This window comes from Athene noctua, chromosome 1 (genome assembly GCF_965140245.1).
Source record: "Athene noctua chromosome 1, bAthNoc1.hap1.1, whole genome shotgun sequence".
NCBI classification, from domain to species: domain Eukaryota; kingdom Metazoa; phylum Chordata; class Aves; order Strigiformes; family Strigidae; genus Athene; species Athene noctua.
Genome location: NC_134037.1, coordinates 88,678,421 through 88,704,651, shown reverse-complemented (window position 1 = coordinate 88,704,651; position 26,231 = coordinate 88,678,421). Strand labels below are relative to the sequence as shown.

General features: G+C 35.0%; 1 protein-coding gene across 5 annotated transcripts in view; it reads left to right on the top strand.

The window, feature by feature from the left end:
- CEP170 (centrosomal protein 170) overlaps window positions 1-24,504 on the top strand; it is a 103,729-nt gene extending 79,225 nt beyond the window's left edge. For 2 of the 5 annotated variants that reach the window (XM_074896849.1, XM_074896847.1), the window contains 7 exons: window positions 4,270-4,504; window positions 9,919-10,066; window positions 11,505-11,672; window positions 11,963-12,051; window positions 17,953-18,046; window positions 20,377-20,428; window positions 22,146-24,504. In XM_074896849.1, the coding sequence (XP_074752950.1) occupies window positions 4,270-4,504; window positions 9,919-10,066; window positions 11,505-11,672; window positions 11,963-12,051; window positions 17,953-18,046; window positions 20,377-20,428; window positions 22,146-22,432 (1,073 nt within the window). In that variant the 3' untranslated portion in view covers window positions 22,433-24,504. Of the gene's footprint in view, window positions 1-4,269; window positions 4,505-9,918; window positions 10,097-11,504; window positions 11,673-11,962; window positions 12,052-13,934; window positions 13,982-17,952; window positions 18,047-20,376; window positions 20,429-22,145 lie in introns of those variants that run through there. The other 3 variants (XM_074896848.1, XM_074896846.1, XM_074896851.1) reach the window with 3 other exon arrangements.
- The last annotated feature ends 1,727 nt before the right edge of the window (window positions 24,505-26,231 follow it).

Sequence of the window (26,231 nt, the reverse complement as noted above, 5' to 3'; positions counted from 1 at the left end):
TGTTCATTTCATTTACCTGCATTACACAGTCAAAGTTTACTGTAGCTTGTATAAAATGCTCTGTTTTCAAGAGAGGAAAGATGCTGTCTTCTTATGACCTACTGCTATATAATAGGCATTTTTAGAAAACATTAGAAAATGTTTTTTAAAACGTTAGAAAAATCTACTGTAGAAATAGCTTATATCATAAAAAGCTTTATCAGTTTATATATCAAAATCAGGGAGAAGCCTGTAACAATGTAAAGGCAAAAATCTGAAAGCAGTTAATAAAGCAGTCATACTTCCAAAACAAAATCATGGCTTAATAAATCAATCATTTTTACTACGCAAGTAAAGAATATTATAACTTCTGTTTAGAATTTGGAATTCCAGATTTTGTCTGTATCAGTATGCTTATTGTATAATTTTTTTACAGGACTATTTAGAGTATACTTCAGGTAAATCTAAATTGATTTAAAAGTGGTGTAATCTTCTAGTATATACAGGAGTGTATATATATCTCCTATTAGAGGACACATCCTCATTTTTCTATCAGCATCTTATAAAATGATGCTAATAACTACCCAATACATCAAGTTATTAATAGTATTATTTATTACCGTATCCTTAAACATATTTAAAACATCTTTAAATAGAATGTGCCACTTCTATGCAATATGTAAAAATGGAATGTAGCAGAAGCTTTTTGATCCAAAGCATAGAAATCCTGAATTTAATTTTGTCTGTAGAGAAGTCAACAATTCACTTAATTTTAGTACTTTTGGAAACTACTGATGAAGTGCCTGACAAAAGTGGTTCAACTATTTGAATATGTTTTACTTCAGGCACATTTAATCAAAGCATAACAGTGACGTATTTTCTTCATTCCCTGGACCTAGAAAGACTGGAAAATGAATGATCATTACCAATACAGGGTTTTTTGTTTTTTGGTTTTTTTTTTCTTTTACCAGAAGACTGGTTGCTATCGAAGTGATAAAAATGTTTCATGGGTCTTCTCATCAGGGTAAACATTACTACATTGCATATCACTAAACATTGGCAGCAGAATCTTGCTTCTTAAATCCAGTCTGCCAAAGAGATTATTTCTGCATGTCCTAAATCTTCCTGAATGTTCAGACATACATGCCTGTAAAAAGGGGCCAAAAAAAGGTGTAGTCACTGGATTTTTTTTATTGTCTTTTACTTCATGTGGATGTATTGCAACATAATAGCATTAAAATTGTCAGAGCTGTCAGCAAGTGCATAATTTCAATAATCTTTTTTAATACTTGATACAGTTAAGTATTGCTTACTTTTAAATGAAAGGACAAGCAAATAAATGGAATGTCTTGGATAAGAATTACCAGCGTTAAAGCAATTAGCAGGGTGTTTCTGTGGTAGGAGACTCAATAACTAACAACACTGTGAAGACATGTGAAGCAGAATTAGTAATTTTATGGCACAAGCAAAGAAAGATTTAATGAAGGCATTGCATCATCAAACAGTAGAGTGTGATCAATAAAACCAGAGAAGACCAAAGACCTTTCTTCACAATTTCAGAGAAAATTGAAGATGATATTACAGAAGGAGCTATGTATTGGGAAAATGAACAACGGGATCAGAGCTAGTGCAGAAGTGCTAAGCTGCAACTGAAAAATTAAGCATTGAGTCAGAACAGAGAGGTCTTGAGCATCTAGTTGTGTTTGGCAGCTCTGCTAACTTGCTGACCTAGCTGTCATTGCAAATAACTAGTAGATAAGTTGATCAAAGCGGTTAAGGTATCTCTGGGAAGAAAAAAAAAAAGGGGGGGGGGGTGTTGAACATAGAGAGAAAACAAACCTTATTAACTGTACTTTAGTATGATTGCACTACTGAGCAGCAAATACCAGGATCTTTGAAGTGGATGAACCTTGAGATGGCAATTCATCCATGAGAGTATTTTATAAGGGGTAATTGCCTAATAAGGTCTGTCCTCAGATCTTCAAAAGTGAGATTATGGTGTCCAAATCATCAAAATTGCAAGTTTAAGGTGTTGTCAACACATTATACTTCTTACAGAGTAGTCACCAAATTAGATTTGTCTGCTGATTATTTTAGCCAGGGTTTTGGAGGATTTTCTAATTACTGGTACTGATACTCACAGTCTTTCATGTCTGAGACAACTAATTGCATGATAGCTTTCAGAAATCTACATAAACTACAATGACATTTTGGGGCTGCATAATTTATAAATAGTATTAAAACCATATACTTGCAAATGTATAACTAGTGTAATGGGAAACATGCTTGGATGTTGTTTGTCATGAATCATACAAATTTGAAATTTTTACTGAAAAGCCTGCAATAACTTTTTCCCCATGTAAATGAGAAACCCATTGATAATATATAAATAAACAACATTTTAAGGCCTTAAAATTTAATTAACTTTAAAATGTAGAGGGGTTTTATGGTACTATGTAGACAATTGTTATTGAAGTCATTTCAGTTAGTATCCCTGAAATATTTAAACTTACAAAATTCAGTATTTTTGATTGAACGTATAATTTAAGAATCTTTTCCTAAAAAGTGTGGGTGGAAGAGAAGACCTAAGACTAATCTCATCTATATATTTTGTTTAAGCAAATGCTTCTAATCTGAATGTTTTAACACGAATTAACATGATAAAACACTATTTTGTACACAGAGAAATCCAAGCTTCTCCCAGACCCAGATCCTGATGTTGAATCTTACAGTGGTAGAGTACTAGAAATCAAATCTGTTTCTGATGTTTCACTCCTCGTTCAGTTTTTAGTTTTTAAATATATGATTACATATGCTCCTTGTACAGTGCTGAGTTGCTGGACTAGCTCACTTGAGAGATTTTAAGATAAATTTTATATTTACTTTGATGCATATTACTGATCTGGAACAAAGAATTTAAATAAAAATTGATGATAAAATGTGGGCCCAACTCATAAAGCTCTTTGGACTTCGGTCACACATTGCTTGCATGCTATTGGTGGGGAAATGTGCTTTTTCTGCTTATGTTCTACTTCCCTAAGGTTGAAACAAGTTTGAAACCTCTAAAAAGAGAATAATAGGTGACTGGAGGGAGATTTTAATTTTCTTCAATAAAGTTAGAATATTAAAAACACGTAGTAGAACTGGACATGATTTGAAACCCACATTTCAACTTGAAAAAAATTACACAATGCATTATTTATATGAGGGAAGGGATGTAAGCTTATACACCAATGTCATATTCTACATACTGCAGTCTTTGAGAACATTACACAAATCTTTTCTAACTGAAAATTACTTCATTATTTGTCACCCAAATTCATATTGATGTATACTTCATTTGTAATATTTTCTTAAATGTTCCAGGAGAAATCATTATTACTTCTTTCATTATTCTTATACTAAAACCAATATGCATTACTTGAATCTAGTAATTTTAAATTACCAAGAGGTGCTCACACACTTTTAAAAATTTCTTCAGTAATTATAGATCCTCATGAATGTCAGTGAGTTTGGGGGACTAAATTCCTTGCAAGAATTTAGCAGGTTGTCATGATGAGCATTCCTTTACACTTAGTGATATCTCTTCCTGCTGGGAATGTTTGAGGACAGCACATCTGAAATGCATTTTCTAATCTTTAGTAATTCATAGGGGGATGAAAGCCTCCTACTTAGTTTCAGTTCTCCTATACTTCAGTCTGTCTTGAGCAGCATGGCTGTATATACTTCATGTGAGAATATATGGGGGGGGTTTTTTGAGGGTCCTTTTTTTGTAGAGTGCTGTAACACAGTATTAATTTTAACATATTTTCTCTGCGCTAAATAAGTATCAGCTAGGATTTTTATACTTTTCTTGTGTAAGCATGCGTTCCAGGCTTGGTGCCAGCTCCATCCTTCCTTCGCATTTCTTCATTTTTTTGTGTATCCTGTAAACCTTGAATGAAACTTGGGAAAAAATCTGCAGAAAAAGTGCAATCTGACTATATATTTAAATGTCAATGAGTTGGGCCCTTGTTTTGTAATACAGTTTGCTTGAGCTCATATACGATTACTGGCTTTCACATCTTATTTCATTCATCATTATACAAAGAGCATCTGTTTTATGTTTTTATTAATATTTATTATTTAATACAAATTTTGTAGCTCTCTTTTTAAGATGTATTAAACCTTTTGTGAGGTATCTGGGGTTTGATAATGAATAGTTGTGTATTTTTGTGATGTTACTGATATGTTATTTTTTCTTATTGAAGATGCTATAATAATTCTTTTTTAATAATTAAACTAATTTAGTAAGTGCAAGATGGAGGCGCTTTCCTACAGATTATGCTTCCACCTCAGAAGATGAATTCGGATCAAACCGTAATTCTCCTAAACATACCCGTCTACGTACCTCTCCAGCCCTGAAAACCATGAGACTGCAGAGCACTGGGACAGCAGCTCAAAGTAGCAATACGTTCAAGCACAGAATAAAAGAACAGGAAGACTACATTTGTGACTGGACTGCTCACCGAGAAGAAATAGCAAGGTTGGTTTTAAAGGAGTGCCTCTAAAATAGCAAAAATTTGTGTCCAACCCGTTATACCTGTTATTTGTGTCCAACCTGGTTTATAGAGAGAGAGGGAGGAGAAAGAGAGCTAATGGATTTTCTGTATCACTCACTGTTTTCATTTGCTAACTGAATGGGTAATTTAAAATTCTTCTTATGGGAGACTGTCAGACAACACTAATGTTACCACCACAGCTCTTTCAAATGGAAAATAATTTCTGAGTTATGATAGCCAGATCCCAGAATATGAACTTCTGGTTGCATTAGTGTGACCTGTGTACTACTTTGTGTAGAACTATTTACTAATGGTGTATTTCTTGAGACTGAAGTACTACCTTTACATTCATACTGAGGTAGGAAAAGTCATTTTGCCAATGTGAGACCATGTTCTCGTTTTAATTTTTGGTTTATCTAGACATTAAATCATGTTAGATATTTTCTGATTTAAATCCTATGTATTCATCAAAAAGTAATTTCTTCTGTTGCAAGTTCTGAGATTAGTATAGCAATTACTCCCTTATTGGTATAGCAATTACTCCCTTATTGCTAATAGCACTCTGCTTCAAGTGAACCAAGGAAAAGGTAGTCACTTCTACATTCTGGTAACCAATTATTCACATTATCATGCAGTACCTCAGCAGTGAAAACTTCGAATAGTTTGCACTAATAAAAGAGAACTATGTGAATATGTAAATATTATTTAAAACTTAGATGCCAGTGCTCAAATTCTGAACCTTTTTCACAGAACTTAATTCGGAAGCCTAAACAAGAAGAGTGTTTTCCTTTTAAAGTTATTCTTGACACTGTGGTATCACAGATGTGAAGCATTGTGTTTTACTTAGTGTGATTAATTGGGTTTTATTTCCTCTTCTTAGTAACTTTTCAACATTTTTCTAGTGTGGTCTGTGCAAAGGAAAAGTACTTGAGGGATTCTGATAGTATCTTGATAAATCATGAAATAAACATCTTCAAAGACACTTCCCTAAAACATCTATTTCTTTCCAATAATCTAAAGTTAGAGATGGATATGGGGAAGAATGTGTGTATATGGGGGGAAAAAAAATGAGGGGAGCCATGGCATATTACTTCCCTCTTGTAAAAAGTGTTGCTGAACTTCTACTTCAGTGAAACTTCTTGGTGCATTTTGCTCATTTTTGAGAGATTGACACTGGAAGTAATTGATGATTCAGTCTAAATTACTTGATGATTAGGTTTGCAGGGGTTTTTTTCTTCCCTTGGGCTTCTTACCATTTTCTTCATTTAGATACTGGTTTTAAATTTGTTTTGAATTTACCCTACTTTTTTCAGTTTCTTTATTTCCGGTGGAAGTGTTGAGAGGCTCAAATCAATATTGCAAAATTTGTGATTGTGTATAGAAATTTCACACAAACCGCATTAAATAAACGTATTTCAGGTTAAGAAAGCTATCGCTCATCAGTTGAGAAATGGCGGACTACTCTCATTTATTGTCACTGCTTCCAGGACCAGTTTCCTTGGTTAGCCTCTGCTGAGCCACCCTGCTCTAGGTCACTAGCTGATCCTTTCTGTACCTTCATATCCCTTTCTGCTGATGCACAGTATTGCTCCCCTGGCTTTAAGTTTTACTTCTGTCCTTTATAAGATGACTTTTGTCTCTGCTCCCTTTGCCTTGCTAACCATAATCTCCCCTCTGTCATTGTCTACCCTGTTCTTTTTCCTTCCCAGCCCTCAGTCCAGCCTCTGTGATCCGAGTCCCTTAAACTCTTGTTCAGAGCTTTTAAAAAAGGAGTGGTTAATTACATGTTCTCATTAAAATTGGTTGATTTAATTCAATTTGTGAATAACTGATTATATTAGGCAGGTGTAAAGGTAAGTATTTAATAAAATAAATGTGCAGCTGGAAGTCATGTAGAGACTGTATGACAAACATCTCATTGCATCTGTGTTACCATCATATTGTATTTTAACTGGTCTTCCACAATGACCTAGTTTGCACTTTTCACAGACTCTACCATTTACAGGTGTTAATAAAATAGAAAATTGGAAAAAACCTTAATGGAATAACTAAATTTGGTCTGAAACCACTTTGGCCTGGAGGGAACATACACCCCCAGCTTCACATATATTTTATTTAAAGATTTTAAAGTATCATTACAAAATAAACTGACTCATTGCAAGAAGCATTACATAGTAGACAAAGCATAAAAATGTTTCTGGTAATCCAGCAATGCAGAACCGTTACAGATATCTTACAAGTATTCCTGTTGCACTGTGTCTTTTCTAATACTATGGGTATTCTTTCACTACAGGTAAATAAGAACTAGAGTTCCAAAAGATGGTCATGCTCTCCCCATCCCAAGCCCTGCATTCTCACCTTTTCCCTTGTATTGCAAACTGTGTCTGTCCCTTACATAACTGTGTAACTGTGAGAGTCTGCTCACTGAGCAAACCTAATATCAACATTTCCTGGAGTGGATGGGGGGGGGGGGGGGGCTTACAGAATTTGAGGTTTATTTTAGTTTTGCCTCCTTTAGTTTTAGTTTTTGCATTGTATGATTGTTAGGTCTGATGCAGAAAGCAGCAGAAATCTGCAAGGCAACCTGCAGTTGAAACAAGAGTAAATAGTGTGTACCTAATGCCCAAGTCTCTTGTCCTTGTACTCCCTATACGCAACCAATACTTTGTTTCTAAAAGTTAATGTAGAGTGACTAGAAAACTTGAGGCCCAACTCAGCTGATTTATAATTTTCATAGTGCTTTTTGTTAGTGCTCTGTCTATCTTCTTTCTGTACAGAAACATTATTGAGTACTGACTGTAGCTTACTATCCCACTGACGCTAATTCCAGATTTTGTTTGCTTGACCAGTGTTTGATTATGATGATTGTCTAACAAGTTGCTTGCCATCTATATTAGAGCTGTTTACTGTGATATTTTCAAGATTCATTTAAATTAATTTTTATTTAGACGTCTGACATTTTATGTAATTTTGATTGCTTGGTAAGAACTCAATGGAAGTGGCTGTGGCACATTAAATAATTTCGGATTTCTGTGGAGAGTTAAGTCTTAATTGATTGATGCTACTTTTATGTTTAATGACCTTTATCTTCTGGAGGATTTACTGATAATTGAAATTTGCTGAGTTTTATTTTCTTCACAGCTATTACATTAAATACCAAAATTTGTCCCAGAAATTCAAATGTTATTATTAGCAACTTCTCTGTTTAAGAAGAAGTGTTATCATTGTGTGAAGCAAAGGAAGTAGGTGCTCTAGTGTCTCTATTACTTAGAATATTATCTCAGACTGTGGAGTTTTAATATATAAGAATGTGAAATATAAGTTAGAATTGATGCAAAAGATGTAGCAATTAGTTAATGTAGTAATAGGCGCTTACCATATTTTACTTTATTAAAATGAGCAATTGACTTAGTTTCTGCTTTAGTGTTCCAGTCTTGGATGGTTTGAATTCAGAAATACTGTCTTGAGTGATCACTGGTAATTGCCACATATTCTTCTACAGTCTTATGCTAATTGTATGTGTATCTATCTATAATGTCAATCTGCATGAAGATAGGGAGGCACTACAGAGAGACTTGGATAGATTGGATCAGTGGGCCAACGTTAACGGGATGAGCTTCAACAAGGCCAAGTGCCAGGTCCTACACTTGGGCCACAACAACGCCCTGCATGGCTACAGGCTTGGGGAGGTGTGGCTGGAGAGCTGTCTGGAGGAGAAGGATCTGGGGGTTCTAATTGACAAGCAGCTGAACACGAGCCAGCAGTGTGCCCGGGTGGCCAAGAAAGCCAAGAGCATCCTGGCTTGTGTCAGAAATAGTGTGACCAGTAGAAGTAGGGAGGTGATAGTCCCCCTGTGCTCTGCACTGGTGAGGCCACACCTGGAGTATTGTGTCCAGTTTTGGGCACCTCAATACGAGAGAGATATCGAGGTGCTGGAGCGAATGCAGAGGAGGGCAACGAAGCTGGTGAAGGGCCTGGAGAATAAATCCTGTGAGGAGAGATTGAAGGAGCTGAGACTGTTCAGTTTGAGGAAGAGAAGGCTGAGGGGAGACCTCATCACTCTCTACAGCTACCTGAAAGGACATTGTAGAGAGGTTGGTGCTGTCTCTTCTTACAGGTAATTAGTGACAGAACAAGGGGGAATGATGATCCCAAGGGTCTTTTCCAACCTGAATGATTCTATGATTCTAATTCTGCACAAGGTTGCACTTTATTGCACATTGCTGACAGTTAACCACAAAATCCAGTGCTAGAATTTGACTGGAAGTTTCTCTAATTACGTTTGCCTTTCTAGTTTAAACTCTGCTCACGCAGTCTTCAACTATCCCTGGGTCAATGGTGTCCATTCTTTTTGACCTAATGACAAATTGCAAATACAGAACAGAAAAAAGTTCACCTTTAACAAGCACTGGCCAGCACGGTGTGCATCACTGTCACATGGCTGTGCAATTCCTTCCCCCTAAGCATTAGGTGCTGCTGTTCACAGAGTCTTGGTGCTGCAGAATTAACACTGTTGACTTCCATGCCTTCAGTCTTGTCAGATAGAAGCATGAAAGGGGATCACGTGGTGAACTTCTATGAATTCTAGGTCTTCTGAACTGCTTGATCAAAGGGAACATTCAGGGTGCCGTAGTTAGTAAGGGGCTTTTAGTTTTTGCTTTGGGTTTGCTTTTTCCCTTCTTTTGGGGTGTCCTGGGGAGTAGCACAAGCAGAGGTAGGCAAGCATACACCCTGTGCTGAGCAGAATACAGAGCAGAGCTATTTTTTGAAGTGGCAGGTCAGAATAAAGGAAAAGGAATCTTCAACTGAGAATTCAGGTGTATTTATGTGGTGCTGTCATAAGCAGGTTTTTACAGGCATATTCTTTTCTCCAACTAGAAAACTTGTCTGGATTAAATTTGAGGATTTAGGGTATTGGTCTGGAATTTTAGACACGTAAACAGCTTGAGCTGAACAAGCTGTAGGGCTGCTAGATAATCAGAGGTCCTGAAGAAGTTCTTTGCAAGTAGGTAAACTGAGGTATAAAGTAAATGTGTTCTGGACATTTCAGATTTACTGCATGTACACAGGTCATCTGTGCAGTATTTTCATCGTATTTTTAGTTAATCCCATGTGTTGGATTTACTGCATATTGCACGCATCTCTGCCTGTGAATCCTAAAAAGAAAACAAGGATGCTCTGTCTTTTTGTATTGCCTTCTATCTTCTTCCTTTAGAAAGGCATGTTATTAAAAGCTTTGGTTAAAAATTTGCTTTTATGGTTCTACGAATAAACTTTCAGTTTAGAAGGGCGTACATGTTTTTAGTTACCAGGAACTAGAACTTAAAAGCTCAAAGGGTGCAGTTTGCTGATCCAGAAGTATTTGTAGGGGGGAATGTAACACTCTCTTTATTACTAGGATCAGTCAAGATCTGGCTCTCATCGCACGGGAAATCAACGATGTAGCAGGAGAGATAGATTCAGTGACTTCATCAGGCACTGCCCCCAGTACCACAGTAAGCACTGCTGCCACCACCCCTGGCTCTGCCATAGACACTAGAGAAGAGGTAGGAGATCTTCATGGAGAAATGCATAAGGTTCTTCCTTTTCTTTATTTCTTTTGCTTTTAGCATTTTGCATAGCCTTTTTTAGTTATTTCCACTCAACCCGTATGCATGATCTCTACATTGTTTTTTGATTTAAAGTTCCTTTACATTTCAACAACCCAGAAATTATTCTATGAACACAGTTTGTCAAAGGACACATGCTATCTGTCTGTCTCTTTTTTTCCACGAAACATAGGACAAGATAGTTATTTGTTTCTTCCTTGTCTGTAGCCTTAGATACCATTGGATAGTATCTAAGAGCATTTAAAGATACTATTTCATATGCACAATTATATATAAAAGTATACATCTAATAATTTGCATAGCTATTAAAAGCAAAGAAGTTCCTCTTTTCACAGGTGACATAAAGGTTTCATCCTCTGAACACTGAAATACTTAAGTACCATCAGTACTATAATAACTTTAGATTTCCTTTCTTAATAACATTGTCAAAAACTGCCTTGAAATAAGTTTACCTGTGCTTCTAATAATTCTTATTTTCTTTGACTATCTCTGGTGTGCTGTTCTATGAATATATTGACTAACTTGTTCTAGGAACCATCACAGGTCTAATGCTGGTACACATATTAATCTGAATTTAAATCATCACTTTCTGCCATATTACAATTCGCCCTAATATGTTGTAAATGTTTACCACATTTTTTTTCTTCATAGTATTCCTTTCAAAGTGTGTTTATTCATTTTTGTGTGCATAAAGTTTGGTTAATACATTAGATTACTGTGTTTAGTATAATACTGTCTTTTTCTGTGGAAAAAAAGATATAAACAGCGATAAGAAATCTGTGAGTTGTGTACTCAGAACAATTATTATAACTGCACTCACATAATTTTTTTTTTGATTCTCATGGTCTTATGGCTAAATTTTAAGGAAGTGCTCATTTTCTCAGATCCAGTTAGATCACTCTTGATTTTTACATTACTAGATAATTATTTTCTTTAAAAAATATTGTACAGTGTGTACATACTGCAGGTGGCAGTATCTCCTTTAAGTAAGTATAGATGTTACTGTAACACTGACTAATGTGGAAGAAAACCTAAATTTGATAGTACTGTACTTAATTCCAAAGATATATTTAATTAATCAAAGGAATTAATTATTCGATACCACTGGAGGTAACTATTATTATTATGTTACTTGCCCATAAGCAGAATTTCTGTGGGATAGTCTAATTTTGTATGTCTGGTATTAGAAAAAAATCAACATTCATTTCTAGGTATTGTTGCATAAAAGATGCATCATTTTATACTATACAAGACAACACCACGATTCTTATTTGATAGGCTTCTTGTAAACTGCTTCAGAAGGAAAAAAGAAATCTGATTTTTTTTTCATGTATCTAGTAGGTTTCATAAACTGCACTTTTCTTTTACCCCCCAGTTGGTTGACCGAGTATTTGATGAAAGTCTCAATTTTAGAAAAATCCCTCCAGTAGTGCATTCCAAACCACCGGAGGGGAATGGTCGACCTAATGGTGCTAGACCTCAGCTAACAGATGCACTCGATCCCCCAACAATTACCCGTAGAAGGACTTGGAGCAGAGATGAAGTGAGTACACAACAGTATTCTCTCTAGCAATGTGTTAAGCTTTTACGATTGTCTCTCCACTTAATATTCTCGACACTATCCTTGCCACCTGCCACAGTTAGGAAAGAATTAATATTGGAAAAATTATTTGTGTATTATTTAATGCGCAAAATATGTTTGTATATTATTCTATTAGAACACAAGTATAATTTTTTTTAAAGTTACAAAAAAGATTTCAAAGTATATGGAATTGTTTGTGTTTAATTCCCATTAAACCAATAATATCCTTTATTATTAATAATTTATTGCAGGTTATGGGGGACAGTTTGCTGCTCTCCTCAGTCTTCCAATTTTCTCGCAAGATAAGACAATCCATAGATAAAACAGCTGGCAAAATCAGGTGGGTTTTTAAAAATTGTTATTACTAGAAATGTCTGCTCTCATCAATGTCCCCACTAATAGAAGAGATGTATAATAGAGATAGAGCAAATGTATTTAGTAGCAACTTGTGTTTTAGAAAAGCAGTGTTACCTATGGATTTTTTTAGCATTTGGGATTAATAATTTTTCCATTTTTGCTTGTGCGTATTTCACATTATATGAAAATAAATATCAGCAAAGTTTACGTGGACAGAACAATATCCATCATACTTTCAGCAGAGGAGCTGTTCCAACACATGGAAATGCTGTGCAAAATCTACACGTGCTCTATGCAAGTCTCATAAAACTCCCTTCCTTAAAAGATAAGGTTAAAATGTTGCTGAACTGTAAAACTGGGCCCTGTACTTTTGCCAGGTTGTTGTAGGGATCTGCTGTTTTAGGAAGAAAAACAAATGGGACAGGAGAGCAATTTTAGTAAGTCTTCTGAAGCACTTACTGTGGAATCAGTGTGGTCACTGTTGAGTTCTAAATCTAAAATAACAGATGTAACCATCTGTTAGTTTTTTATATAAGGAACAGCTGTAACCTTCTGTTATCTCTAATTGAAAATTCCTGCTTAGATAGTTAGATTCCCACATAAAATGTCATAGTAGCTAACAGGAAGCATAGACGTGTCAAAAATGATAACATTTGCTCTACCAACAGTTCCATTTAACTTGAGTGAGTGAGTGTACAACCAATTGGTGACCATTTTGGTTGACAAGAATAAATGAAAATTCTAAATACAAAGTTCAGGGTTGCATAATTCACATGTCCTTCTTCATGTCTTTGTGCAGCTAATCATATAAAATAGAATACATTAAAAAGTGATTTGGCTGAACGTCATGTATAATTTTCTGAATGTGAGAAAATATTAGGTCTGTCACTGATCAGTTTGTCTAGGAAGGGTCAGATATTGAAATCTTAGATGGATGACACATTAATCACCAAATCATAAATTTATTTCAGCATAGCATCATGTAACTAGTAAAAGCAGTAAAATACTAACATATCTAAAGACTGTATTCTCATGGGAGTACCAAAAGAGATGACCATTGAAATAGAGAAGGAAAAAAAAAATCTATATAAATTGGTAAAAAATGTACATTATCTGCCATTTCTAGTCCTGTTGTTTCTAGTAGGAAGACTATCATTGAATGAAGAACCAAGTCTTTAAAAGCCTGCAGCCCATTCTTATTATTTCTATTCTAAGGGGCTTTGTGTGTTATTTTTACTGGTGGTTACAGGTAACATTTGTGAGTACGTTATTTCTGCTACCTTGGATCATGGTCCTGGACTGACATTCATCCACTTCTCTTTTTATCAACTCACCATTTCGGGGCTGCAGGATTATAATATTGGAAACATGCCATTTACTGCCTTTCCCTCTTTGGTTTCCCCAGATACATTCTTTTATGTATCATAATATTTATTTAAATATCCTTAAACAAAAGACACAAATGTATTTTGTTATGTAAATTTCAGATACAAATGAGTTTGTGAAATGCAGGTGTACAATATGGTTACTCTCAAAAGCTGTGCCAAATTAACAGAGTTCAACTTCATTATGCAGAATTTATTACAAATTATGCAGAAGTTCACAACTTGTTCAAGACTAATCAACCTCTGAGTGCATGCTATCATTTATTTTAATAGCTGATCTCAAAAACCAAGCAAATAAATACATGCAAAGAGGTGTTTAAGAGTGACCATTGTTTGAAAGTCATTCTAAAAGGCATTTGAAATTTGGAAATAGAAACAAAATACTACATTCAGTTTTGTTTTAAGCATAATTCTCCAGGAAAAAAGAGTGATGTCCATAAGGAACTCTGCTTACCGATATATTTTTTTTTTCCTTTTAAAGCTGCATCATTGGAACAAGAATCTTGCTTATTGACTGACTTATTTGTGGTAGGCATCTAGGATACATATCTTAATGCCTCAAAAGCAGTAGATAGTAGATACTCCTTATTGTGCTGATTTTTTTTGTTGTTGTTGTTGGTTGGCAGTTTCTGATCTGTAAACATGTTGCTAGCACAGCTGTAGTTTACTTCATATGAAAAACTGAGTTCGGTACAGTGAGTTAAAACAAATTTATGTATGTGGATTAACTGAAAAAAGCAGGTAACTACATAATCAAGTCTTACACTTTTCTGATTCATTTTCTGAGTTTAAAAGGTAAGTCAGCTACATTGTAATAAATAATAATGAAGTGATCATATATGGTATTAAGAATGTAGTATCTGCTACTCAGAATGGATTTGAATAATATGATGTTATTTATAATGTCATCAGTATTTTGAATCAGAAAAACAACAATAGTTTTAGAACTGTTTTTCAGAGAGCACAAAAGGCAGCTAGGACCTATTACAGATTTTACCTTAGCTTTGTTTTGATGTATATGAGTTCAACTAACTGGTGTGCTTCTATTCCTTTAACTGGAGTTAAGCCACTTATGGTATCTGCTCTGGGCAGAAAATTTGAGAATCAGTCAAGATTTGTCAAGCTAGCAGTTGTGTATTTTTTCTAGAGTACTTGAACCTGAAAAGAGAGGAGAAATTTTTAGAGGCACCAATAAGAGTAAGCCAGTAAGCCTTGACTGTGTTTTAAAACTCCTCCCTCAAATTTTCTTGTTCATCAATGTAAAACTCTCTCCCGAGAGCACAGACAGTATAGGGCAATTATGGTCCTTACAGATTGCATCATACATATTAAAAAATTGCGTCCTTCCTATCTGGGTCGACATGGAGAAAGACATGCTTCCTGTGAATGAAAACACTCTTCTTTCTGTAATATTTTAGCTTTACAAAAAGAACAGTTTCACTTTGGCTCAGGTATTAAGAACATAAGTATTTTCAGTAGTTCTTGACAAGCAGATCTATCAGAAAATTAAAATGAGCTAAAATCAATCATGAAAATAAATTAGTGTGAGGACAAAAGGAAATACGTATATTTTTGCTTGACTAGTTTCTCCCCTGCTCCCCCCACTGCCATTTCTGTAATCTAATTTATAGATAACGTTCAGAGTTCCACTGAGTTCTGTCGTCATTCCTACTTTATATTATGAAATAGAATTGAGAGAAACTTTTGATGCCGTATTCCTTGGCTAGATTCTGCAGTACTGACCAAACTGGTTTTTTTCCCCAAGTCCTAGCATGGTGTTCAGATTGAACCAGATTCAACTTTCCTTTCACCAAATCCTCTGTATATTTGTAACTTTCTTCAGGATAAATTCATAGATTGGGTATTGCTAAGCTACTTTTTTATAATTTATTTTTATTCATTACTTTGTATAATCAGTTAGGTTCCTATCCTGCAGGTATACACAGAACTACATTATATTTTAAAATTTTGCAGCATTCTTGCCATGTGTCCTGTTCTTTGCTAACAAATTATTGTGGTGTGTACTCAGGAAGCAGATACATAGTTTGTCTGCTTTTCTGTCTTTTCTATGTTACAATGAGTTTCCAGGAATTTTCAGAGATTATGGAGAAGAGGTAAGTAGGTTTTGCAGTGAGAAGATCCACATGATTTCATCAGTGACCTACAGTGTGAATGCAGTGTTATTGACCTGCTTTGTAGCAGACAAGTACCTCTTCAGTCAAGAAAAATATAGGCACAGAATTCGTGTCAGTGCAGGTACTACTTGTCAGTCTGCAGTTTGCTGTGCATCCTATAAAGCACAATGGAAAAAAAACGGGGACTGAGCACAACCAAATAAGAAAGTTCAGGCAGATTTGGCCCAGAAAGTAGGGAAAGGCAAGAGCAGAAGGCAGCAGGCATTTATAAAGATGTTCTTTTAATATAAAGGGTATGATTAGAAGGAGAAAGAGCAAAGGAGACACATATGAAGAACCCCCTCAGGAGGTTAAAATGTGCTAAATGAAAAATTGAAAAAATAAATGTTGTAAAAAGAAAATAAACATCCTAAAATTACAGGAAAAACAAATGTACCTGTCCACTTATAGTGTAAATAATAACATTTTTTAAATTACTGCCTTCATTTTTTTCTCTGTTTAAAAAAATAAAATAAAATTATGTATGAAATGGAAAGCTTTCAGATTGTAAAAGAGAAGTAAGAATAGTATCTCTAAAAGAGAGTAAGACTGAAAACACCACATATGGAAGCAAGGCATCAATCACATATGTAAACATAGAAGTATTTTGAGCGAGAAGGTAAATGAAAAAAACTGTGTGTCAATAACTTCTATATTTTTCCTACTAGTGCTGGTTACTGCTAAATAAAGCCTTATTTGCTATGTTCATGCTGATTTTCAGTGTGATGTAAATGCTGCTAAAGTACAGAAAGTATAGCTCCATAGGATTTTCTGTATACTGAATCCAAATATTTCCAGGAGTTTCCTGGTTTTTAGTGTATTATTTTTATAAAGGATTTAATTGATTCTGCTTTTTATTCATTATTTCAATTCATCAGTGTCAAGCAAGTCCTAAATTTTCCATTGTCATTGGACTTTCTGCTATCCAGGTGTGCAGTTTTATGGCCTTGCAGGCTTTTGCACTCCCTTCCAGAATATAAAAGCAATCTTGTCAGACCTATGATGATCAAGTTTGTTGCAAGATGATGACATGAGGCCATAAAGTGTTTCATGTTTTCTTCACTATAGTTTTGATTACTTCTAATATATTTTTTTTCCTTCTCCAAGAAGTACATATTAATGTTTACTCTTTTTTAAGCTTTGTACATTAATACACTAAAGTCACTTGGAGAAGTGGTCATTTGCCTCAATCCCATGGCGTTGTGTCATGAGAGTAACACTTCCTCTCAGTGAACATCTGACAAAAAAATGTTCTGAAGTGGCAGTGAGTAAAGACCTTGAAGAAAAGTTAAAGCACCTTCTGGATAGGCGGTCTACAGACATCTGTGTACTGATAAGTTAAGACAGGTTACATGCTTTGAGAAACTAGACTTTCTTGACAAGGCAATAATAAAGAGTGGGATTTTCCATAAGGTATAAGTAACTGAAGAAAGATGAACAGAAATGCAGTACTAACTTTCCCAGCTTTCTTTCAAATTCTTGTCTTTATGACATTCAAGGTATCATGAATTTCCACCTTAAAAATTATTGCCTTGGAGACGTACCGACACTAATAACATCTTTAAAATGTACTACTTTTTGGTCATGATTTTAAATTGGTTTGATGTTTAGCGGTTTTACTGCAGCTATTTTAGTACTTTTAACTGTGAAATACCAACTAGAGAAGTGGATTTGGGGCTCCTCTATGTCATCATGATGTCACTTAAGAAAAAATGAATACCCAGACCTTAAATATCTGCACATATCTTACAGTATGCTTTGGGGTTTACAAATAATAGAAGTGACTTCTTTAAACATGTAATACAAGTGATACTTATTATTGTTTCATGTTTAGATAATTTGTGGTTTGAAACTTTTCAGTGAAAACTTCTTTGAAATGCTTAATATCCTAAAGTGTTTTTTTTTTTTTCATTAGTCATATACAAATGTAAAAGAGTTGCAATTATTTACCCTTGTTAATCTTTCTCTTATGTTTTGTAATTGTTGTGAAATGCAGAGTTAATAGGGAGTTCTCTGACTGCATAAAGTAGTTGGATGATTTAAAAAAATGTCTTAGTGCTGGAGGAAAGAATCAGGTGTGTCTCTTCAATACCATAATCAAGCATTTAGCTACAGAACTGCCATTTTAATGTCAGTGATACTGCTGAAACCTTATATGCTTCCCTGAAAATTTAAACTGTATGGTTGTATTCTGTTAGTTTTCAGTATTTCAGATTTTACTTTTATCCAGTGCTCCCTATTCTGCTTTCTCATGTCATGTTATCTAATCTTTCAATTTTAGTTTGTTTATTTTAAACATACTATTCTTGAATTTCTTTCTTCTAGAATATTATTTAAGGACAAAGACAGAAATTGGGAAGAAATTGAAAACAAGTTGCGAGCTGAAAGTGAAGTTCCTATTGTGAAAACATCAAGCATGGTATGAATAGTTATCTTTTCTGGGATTGATAGAGCCTGTTATAGTGATCGATAGAGGAATGTGTTGTTTTCAGTTACATAAAGGCATAAATCTTTACGAGGATTTATTTAGACACTCAGTATATTTCAAGAATAAACCTCATCTTCTTTGATAATTACTAAGACTTACTATCTTATAGAGAAACAAGAGCTTATTCAGGGAAATTAATCAGAAAAAGAATGCAATAAAAGGGGTTTAGACTATATATAGACCATCAGTACTTTTGTTTAACAAAAGGTAATAACCATTAGTTTGAATGCTGAATTGCTTTCAAATGAACTTCTTTTACAATCTAAAGACTACTTTACTGATTATTAATACTTAAGGTATATGATACTTAATACTATTAATCCTGATTGTTAATATTTAGATAAATAGTTGTATTTTGCTATATGTGAGTGAAAATAATCTGTAGACAAATTGCAGTAAAAGCACTCTTCAGTGAAAAATAATTATGTTGATTTTGTGTAGAAGTGATAACCATAGGGTCCCAACTACAACTCTAGTTGATTTGTGTAGTCCTCTACCCCTGCCTATTTAGGGCCATTCCATGACCAGACTGTGTGACAGCATGAGGGAACAGAGCACACATGTTTCTTAGTGCACTTCTGCTCTGCTTCTAAACACAGAGCACAGGGTTTGAAAAACATCTCTGCATGTGAGAGCAGGTGGAGAATCTAGCTACATTATCCCATCTGGAGTATTGTGATGTTAAGAATGTCAATTTACAGAGGCAGTTTTCTTTTCTGAGGGAAAGGTGGTAGAGGAAACTCCTTCTCACATGCTTTGTACTGGACTGCTCAGAAGCAAATTGCGAATACATTTCCTCTGGCATTGAACTGGCTAGCACTTCTCTGTTAGCAGCTCATCATGAGTTATTAAACTCATCTAGATCGATTTTTCCTGGAAGTATTAAAAACTTGACCTGTAATTTCTACAGAATGGTAAATTTTTTAAGAGCAATCATTAGTAACTCAGTGTTATAATCTAATAGATACACTATGACAGTTTTGAGATGTTTTTAAAGTTTAATTAAGCAAGTTACTCATGGAAGTTTCTCATTTTAGAAATACGATAATATAAGAAGTTTCTCTTAACCCATTTCCAGATAAAGATCGGAATTTAGGGTTTTTATTCTAAATGCCATTTATATAGGGATTTAAGACATTCATTAAAAAAGAAAAAGATTAGTTGTATATTTATTCCTAAATTAAGCATTTACCAAGAGTTTTTAAAATACATTAAAGTATCTCATCTCATTTGAAAGTATATGGGGTTTTTTTGTCTATGCACTGATTTTTAAGTTTCTGCTCAGTTTTCAGAGCAATATATTGCTCAATGTTGTGCTTATTTTTACCTCAATGTTGTTAAAAGTTAACAGAGGACAATTGCAAACGATGTTTGTTTTGTCCTTGGAACATTTATGTCTAGTTCAGATGCGGAACCTGCTTAAAGATAATGAGTTTGTAAAATCCAAAGTAATCAATCTCTTTGCCACCCACAAAAATCAAATTATTTAGTACAGAATGGGTTTCTGAAATGGGTTAGATGGGTTTCTGAAATCAGTGCCTTTGTAAATTCTCAGCTTTGAAGACCACTGGTAGCTCTCCTCAGCAGTTGGATTAACACTGTTATTCAGTGTAAGATCCTTCAGTTGTAGGGTTTACATATTTACAGTTAAGATGTGGCACATTTAATAATTGTTTTGTTTCTGAGTGTTGCTGTGGCTATGCCTGTGGTGGCAAGTAGTGCAGCACAGATGCGAAAAATCTGTAGGGCAAACGAGGGCTGAGGACCCAACATTGGTGTGCTGCACAGGGTCCAGTGGCTGCAAAGTCCCAATGCAGTCATCTTACTACTGACTCACATCTGAACAAAGTGTTAAAACCACCCTATCCTTTTAATACTGGGTTTATACTGTAATTTTCCTTTAAAGATTTGCTGTTACCTTGCCCCATTTCTGCAGAACTGTGGTGTCTGTAAGTCTGTGCTTGAGAAGAAGTAGTGCTGACAGATGAGCGAGGGCCTGAGTGAGGTTTTGTTGACCCTAGCAATCAGCCAGTGCAGAGGAACTCTTGGTTTCTGAGTGGGCCACAGCTGTCCATCCTCCAGCACTGCTGCCCAGGACCCGTGGTGGGGATGGCTGGGCAACCACTAGCAAGGGTGTTTGTGATGCCTGGGGGGAACCACCCAAAGAGCATATTGCAAAGGTGGGGGAGAGGGATTGTTCACTACTGATATGTAGTTTGAGTCTCTCTTTCCTTAATGAAACATGTTTGTTTCTTTCCTAGGAAATATCATCAATCTTACAGGAACTGAAACGAGTTGAGAAACAGCTGCAAGGTACAAATCTGTTTTTTGCTTTTCTCTTTTGTGGCTGCTTCCTTTAATTTTTTTTACTATGGAACTATATGTGTGTGTGTGTGTGTGTGTGTGTGTGTGTGTGTGTGTGTGTGTATTCCGAAACAAAGTTGTCGTATTTTATTAAAATAATTCTGGGTCAGTTACATACATCAATATCATATAATTGCTGGCACATTTGTTAAAAAATCATCACAATTATTTTAAAACAGAAGAGTGATGATATCTTTTTATATGGGTGAGAAAAGGCTCAACTGAAAATTAAATAGTCCAGAGAATCCCAAAGGAATTATTTGTGAAACATTCTTAATATAAATATTTTTGTGGGTAAATATTGAAGCCTAGGTGATAGAGAATCCTGAGATTAGGCTTTATAAAATAGTCTTTGCACATCAGTAACACCCTCATGTAGCACAATTCAGTATAAGGAATACACTGGGACCATAATCTATAGGAAATCCCCCCAAAAAAACCCTGTGTCTGATACAATAAAATGAAAATTTAGAATTAGCTCTTGACATCTTCCCTTCACACTACTGAATTCACTCTTTGTAATTGTACAGCCTACAAAATAGAAAAGTGACTTTGCTTTTCATGTGCAAAGACTTATCTGTGTATAAAATGAAAAGTGTGTTGTACTTACAAAGTCTGCTATTTAGACATATATTCTATTTATCAAAATCAACTTAAAAACTGAGCATATTTTAAAAAGAAGTTGTAATTTTAAATCTTATTTGTGTATTGTTTATACTTAGTTAATTGTTTAATTTGGAGTAGTTGGGATTAGTTGTCCATGCTTACCTATAATCATTATTGTGTGTGTTTGTAAATTTCCTATATTTGTTATTTTTAGTATTCAGATCTCATCCTACAATAAAACATGTTTTTAAAAATAATATTTCAATAGGAATCATTAGCCACCTTTAGAGACAAATCAGTATTTGTTTCATGCTCAGCTATAATTTTTAAAAAGTTAATTTATTACAAATTGTGTTTAGAGAACATATCAAAGAAATAAAGCCCAGAGAATGAGGCCAAATCATTTCCTTGTGTATGCAGTGGTGTTCGAATAGATGTTAGTACAGTTTTGAAAATAGAGAGGTTCTATTAAGTGCGACAAATATGTTAATAATAAAGTAAAATGAAATTGTACTAGGTGCTTCGGTTTGCTGTAACTATGTAGAGGGAGAGGGACAGTACATCCACCAATATGCATTAAAAAAGATAAATGGCTGCTCTTTTATACAAATTTAATTCACTGATGGAATTAGTAGCTATGGATATGGGGGGGGGGGGGGGAGGTGGAATGAAGCATAATATAATGGTGACATTAGAGATAAAGCCCCTTAAACATGACAAAATCCAATCTTTCAGTCCCTATAAACTAATCATAGACGGTTTGTCATCTCTGGTCCACGTATCAGGCAGTGTTTAGTTTGTGCAGTTTCATTTCATCTAAAGTTTTAATATATGTAAGTGCTTTTAAGTATATGTATTGGCTACATATATGCTGGATATACCACTCCTTTGTAGTGGGCAACACACATAAAAGTTAATGTCTGTCATCATAAAAATGAAAGTGTGAGAACAGAATTTTCCTGGTCTTTATGGTAACAGAAAATTGTGATTTTTTTTTTTTTTTTTTTTTTTTTTTGTATGGTTTCTTCCCTATTACTTTCATCTTTTCTTGATTGCTTAGCTATTAATGCTATGATCGACCCTGATGGTACCCTGGATGCTCTGAGCAACTTGGGATTTGCCAGCCCCATCTTACCAGCTCAGACAAAGCCGAAGTCCAGTCCTGTTTCACAAGGTACCCGTCCTCAAGTGCAGCCAAACTGCCAACCTGAAGCTCGGGCTCTTCGACCCACTGCTGTCCCTGTTGCAGCTGAATTTGAGAATGCTGAATCCGAGTCAGATTTCAGCATACATTTCAATAGGTTTAACCCAGATGGGGAAGAAGAAGATGCCACCCTGCGTGAGTGACATCTCAGTGTTGATAGAAAAACCTTTCACGTGGAATGTTTAGGAATAAAGGAAAAATTATAATACTGGTTTTATAATATTAAGAAAAAAGGCTCGATCAAACAGCAGTTGTTTTATTAAACCAGTTTTCTTTAACTGTGATGCTTTGATTGTCACACAAATCCTTTTCAAATCATAAAGATATGCATAGATACCAGTGTAGGAAAGCAGATTGTGGCAGGTTTGCCCTTTGTGGTTGTGTGCTTTGCAAAAGATTTATTATATCAGCAGTTTTCCCTTAATAGATTCATTTTTTTTTTAAAAGCCATGCAAGCAGTCTAACATTTAATGTTACTGAAACCCCATATCTCTTTGCCAAGCTGCTCTAATGAATAGACTTCCTCCACTAAAGTTTGTACAGAACTGTTGAACAGTTACCTTTGATTCTGAATTAGATGATTTATATAGGAAACATTATCTTTGACTACAGTGACACATTACTGCAAAAGGTAAGACAGAATTCAGAAAGCATTCATTCTTGTGTACTGAAAATCTCAAACAGTTCTGTGATTTTATAAATAAACTTGTTGCTGCGTAAATTGTCTTGGGGTTTACAAAGTTCACATATTATGTTTGCACTAAGATTTGCTGGGAGTTATAGGTGAACATATCAATACCGTTACACAGCAAGCAGTATTTTGGTGTACATAGAAAACTGATAATACTGTACTTGTATTATCATTGCAGTGTTTTAACCCAATTTCTGAAAGGACTATTTGGCACTTTTTGATCTTCTTCAAATGTCTTTTTCATGTTAATGAAAGTACAAGTATTTCATATCTCGTTTCTGTCCTAATGTTTGTTGAAACTAGGAAACAAATTTAAACATACAGCAACATGGGACATCTTAAAGCATACTGAGGCTAACGAGCCCTCACCGATTCAAATGCAACATAAGCTTATGGGAGAAATCACTGTTCCTTGGAATGATCATGAGATGTAAAATTTTCTTTAGGGGACTTGGAAATAGAGTTGTCATAATTTGCTTGATCAATAGATGCACTCCCAAGCAAATGATTTTATTTGCTTCTGTATATTTTCCTGTAGTCTCGCTAGTAAAGCTGTCTCTGTCTTACATATTTAAAAGGATTCTGGAAGACGACTGCTAACATAGACGTTTTGCTTATACCACTGAAAAGCAAGTCTATTTAAAGTTTCCTATATAAGCCTATTTTCCTTATAAGTTGTCCCAGTAACTTAACATTTGGAGATAATAATAAAAATAAAAGTAAATTACTTTGTATTTCCAGAACACTGTAATTTGGAGGAATGTTATTTCTGTTAAATGTAACTAATGGACTGGAATTTTCCTATGTTTGCATCAGTCTCTATATATTAAGGTTAAAGATACAGTTTTGCAGCTTTTATGAAATGGTCTTTAATATTTCAGCAATAATCCTATATTACATTTGTTTAAAAAAAACTACTTTCTGTACACTTTTAAATTGTACAGGCTTTCAGAAGTCAGTAAAAGTTGGACCAGTTAATAAAAATGCAAAAACTTTTTTTGTAGAGATGTAAAAACAAAACCACTAATCTGTTGTATAATGGATTTCATATTTTCTTTAAAAAAATTAAAAGCAAACAGCCTTCATGTATGACTCAATATGCTCTGCTCCAGCTAACTGTGGAAGCCTGAACTACACTAGTTTACAGAGGCTACAAGAAAAGTTTTAGAAGGTGCAGAAGGGCAAAAATAAATCAAAACTAGAGCTATGTGTTGGAAACCGACTGTACCAAACCATCACCATAATTCCTTCTTTTGTTTAATGCTTGGGAACATAATTTTTCTGCAGACTCAAGGGGAAAGTAGGAAATAGCAAGGAAAGGATTAAAGGTGCAGGCTCTTCATGCGAGATTCTGTTTGTGTTCTTTCAGGCGTTTATACCTTTATGTTCTGTAATAAGCATTTTGCATTACTATGTTCTTATTTTATATGAACATGTTCTCCTTATTTATTTTTGTTACATTATGTATGTTATTTTGTTATATGCATTTACAACTCCATTTTTAAATAAAGTGTTTCTGGAACTTTAAAAATGTGCGAGTATGTCATTGAGAGCTGGGAAGTTCACACAGTCTTCCTGCAGTCTAACTTACCTTTACTGAAACAAGAAATGCCTTTTTTTCCTAAATGTTTTTTCTCTGGAAAAAGTTATCTTATTGCCACTGCTGCATCATTTCTTCTGTGCTGACAGTATTGGCTTACTATCCTGTACTCAGGTTCATTTCCACATTTGAACTGATTTTTGTGTGCAAAGCTGGAGGCAAAAACAAACCAAATAGTGACAGCGTTTCCCTTAGTAGAATGAAAGTAAAGGAGTTGCAATGCACCTGCCAGGTGCAGCAGTAGATGGTTTTCAGACTGCTTTCCTTCTGCTTTGTATATTGCAAAACTTTATTGAACATTCTGGTTTGGCTCCAGCCTGGTGCCGCCTTTTCCTTCTGTCACAGCTTCGACTTTATATGTGCTTTTCCTGCAAGACACTGAATTTCCTCTTCTTACCTAGCTTAGTCTTCCTTCATGAAGGAACAAAACTATGAGTTTAGTGTAAAGGTCCAAGCTTATGCATTTCAGTGTTGCTAAGCTTTGCTGTGGCTTGGCAGCAGCCAGCTCTGATCTTGCTTCTGGGCACCTAATTTTCCTTCATAGCCCCAGTCTGATGACACTAAGACCACTAATGGGACACAGTAACAATAGCATTTGCCTCTAGAAGGGCAGGAGATTTTTACTGATGTTCAGAGATGCCAGTTTGGTGTAGTCAAAGACATGAAGAAGTTAGAAGGGCTTTCCATGTGCTCAAGATCCTTTTGTATTCCCCAAATTCACTGGCTGCTCTTGTTTCCCCACTGATTGCCAGCATCCCTCTATCTTTGCAAAGGTAAAGGGAACATGCTTCTGGGTTAATACTGTCATGCACAGAGCCCCATTGTGTAAGTGATTATGTAGCATTTTGTTATTTCTCCCCACGTAATATTTTTATCTGTCTATTATACTTTGAGCTGAGGTTATGCAGAGATGTCTTTCAGAAGTACTTAAATCCAGCCAGATTGCATCAGTCCTCTGCTTCCTTTTGACATCAGCAAGTGGGGCTGACAAGCAGTAACACAGAGAAAGCAGAGTTCATGCTTTTTCTGATCACTGTTGGTTCCTCCCTTAGGTACATGCACTGTTCTAATTATATATTCAGCAAATACTTCTAATGACATATCTAGTTGTAGCATACAGGAAAAAAAAAAAAAAAGCTGAGTGTAATTTGTGAGCCTGACCTGGTAACAGCAGGATGGTGTTTCACTACAATGTGGACATTATACCAAAATCAACTGGTACTTCAGTCTCAGAAGAGAATTCTGCTTCATACCAAAAGCTGAATTTCAGTCAATGCCTGTTGGAAGGCCTTTGTAATTTTAACTGGAAAGATTTCAAGCATAGAAAAGATCTACAATTACTGCTTTGACATGCAGCCATGAAAAGAAAGGCTATGCAGGAATGTGTGAAACATTCCATGAAATAGTGTGTACAGTAAAAGGAGGCCACTTGCTACCTGCTAAGGAGATTTTATACCACCAAGTCTTTTGTATCTGAAGAGAATTACAAGGAAGAAAGTTAGACACCATACAAGTTGCTTAGCTTCATCTTGATGAATGATCTTATTTTTAAAAGCACAAGAATGTCATCTTTGACTTCAAATAGAACACATCTGTAGATACTGACAGGGTTACAATCCTAGTAGTTCAGTATAAATACATCTGGCGATAT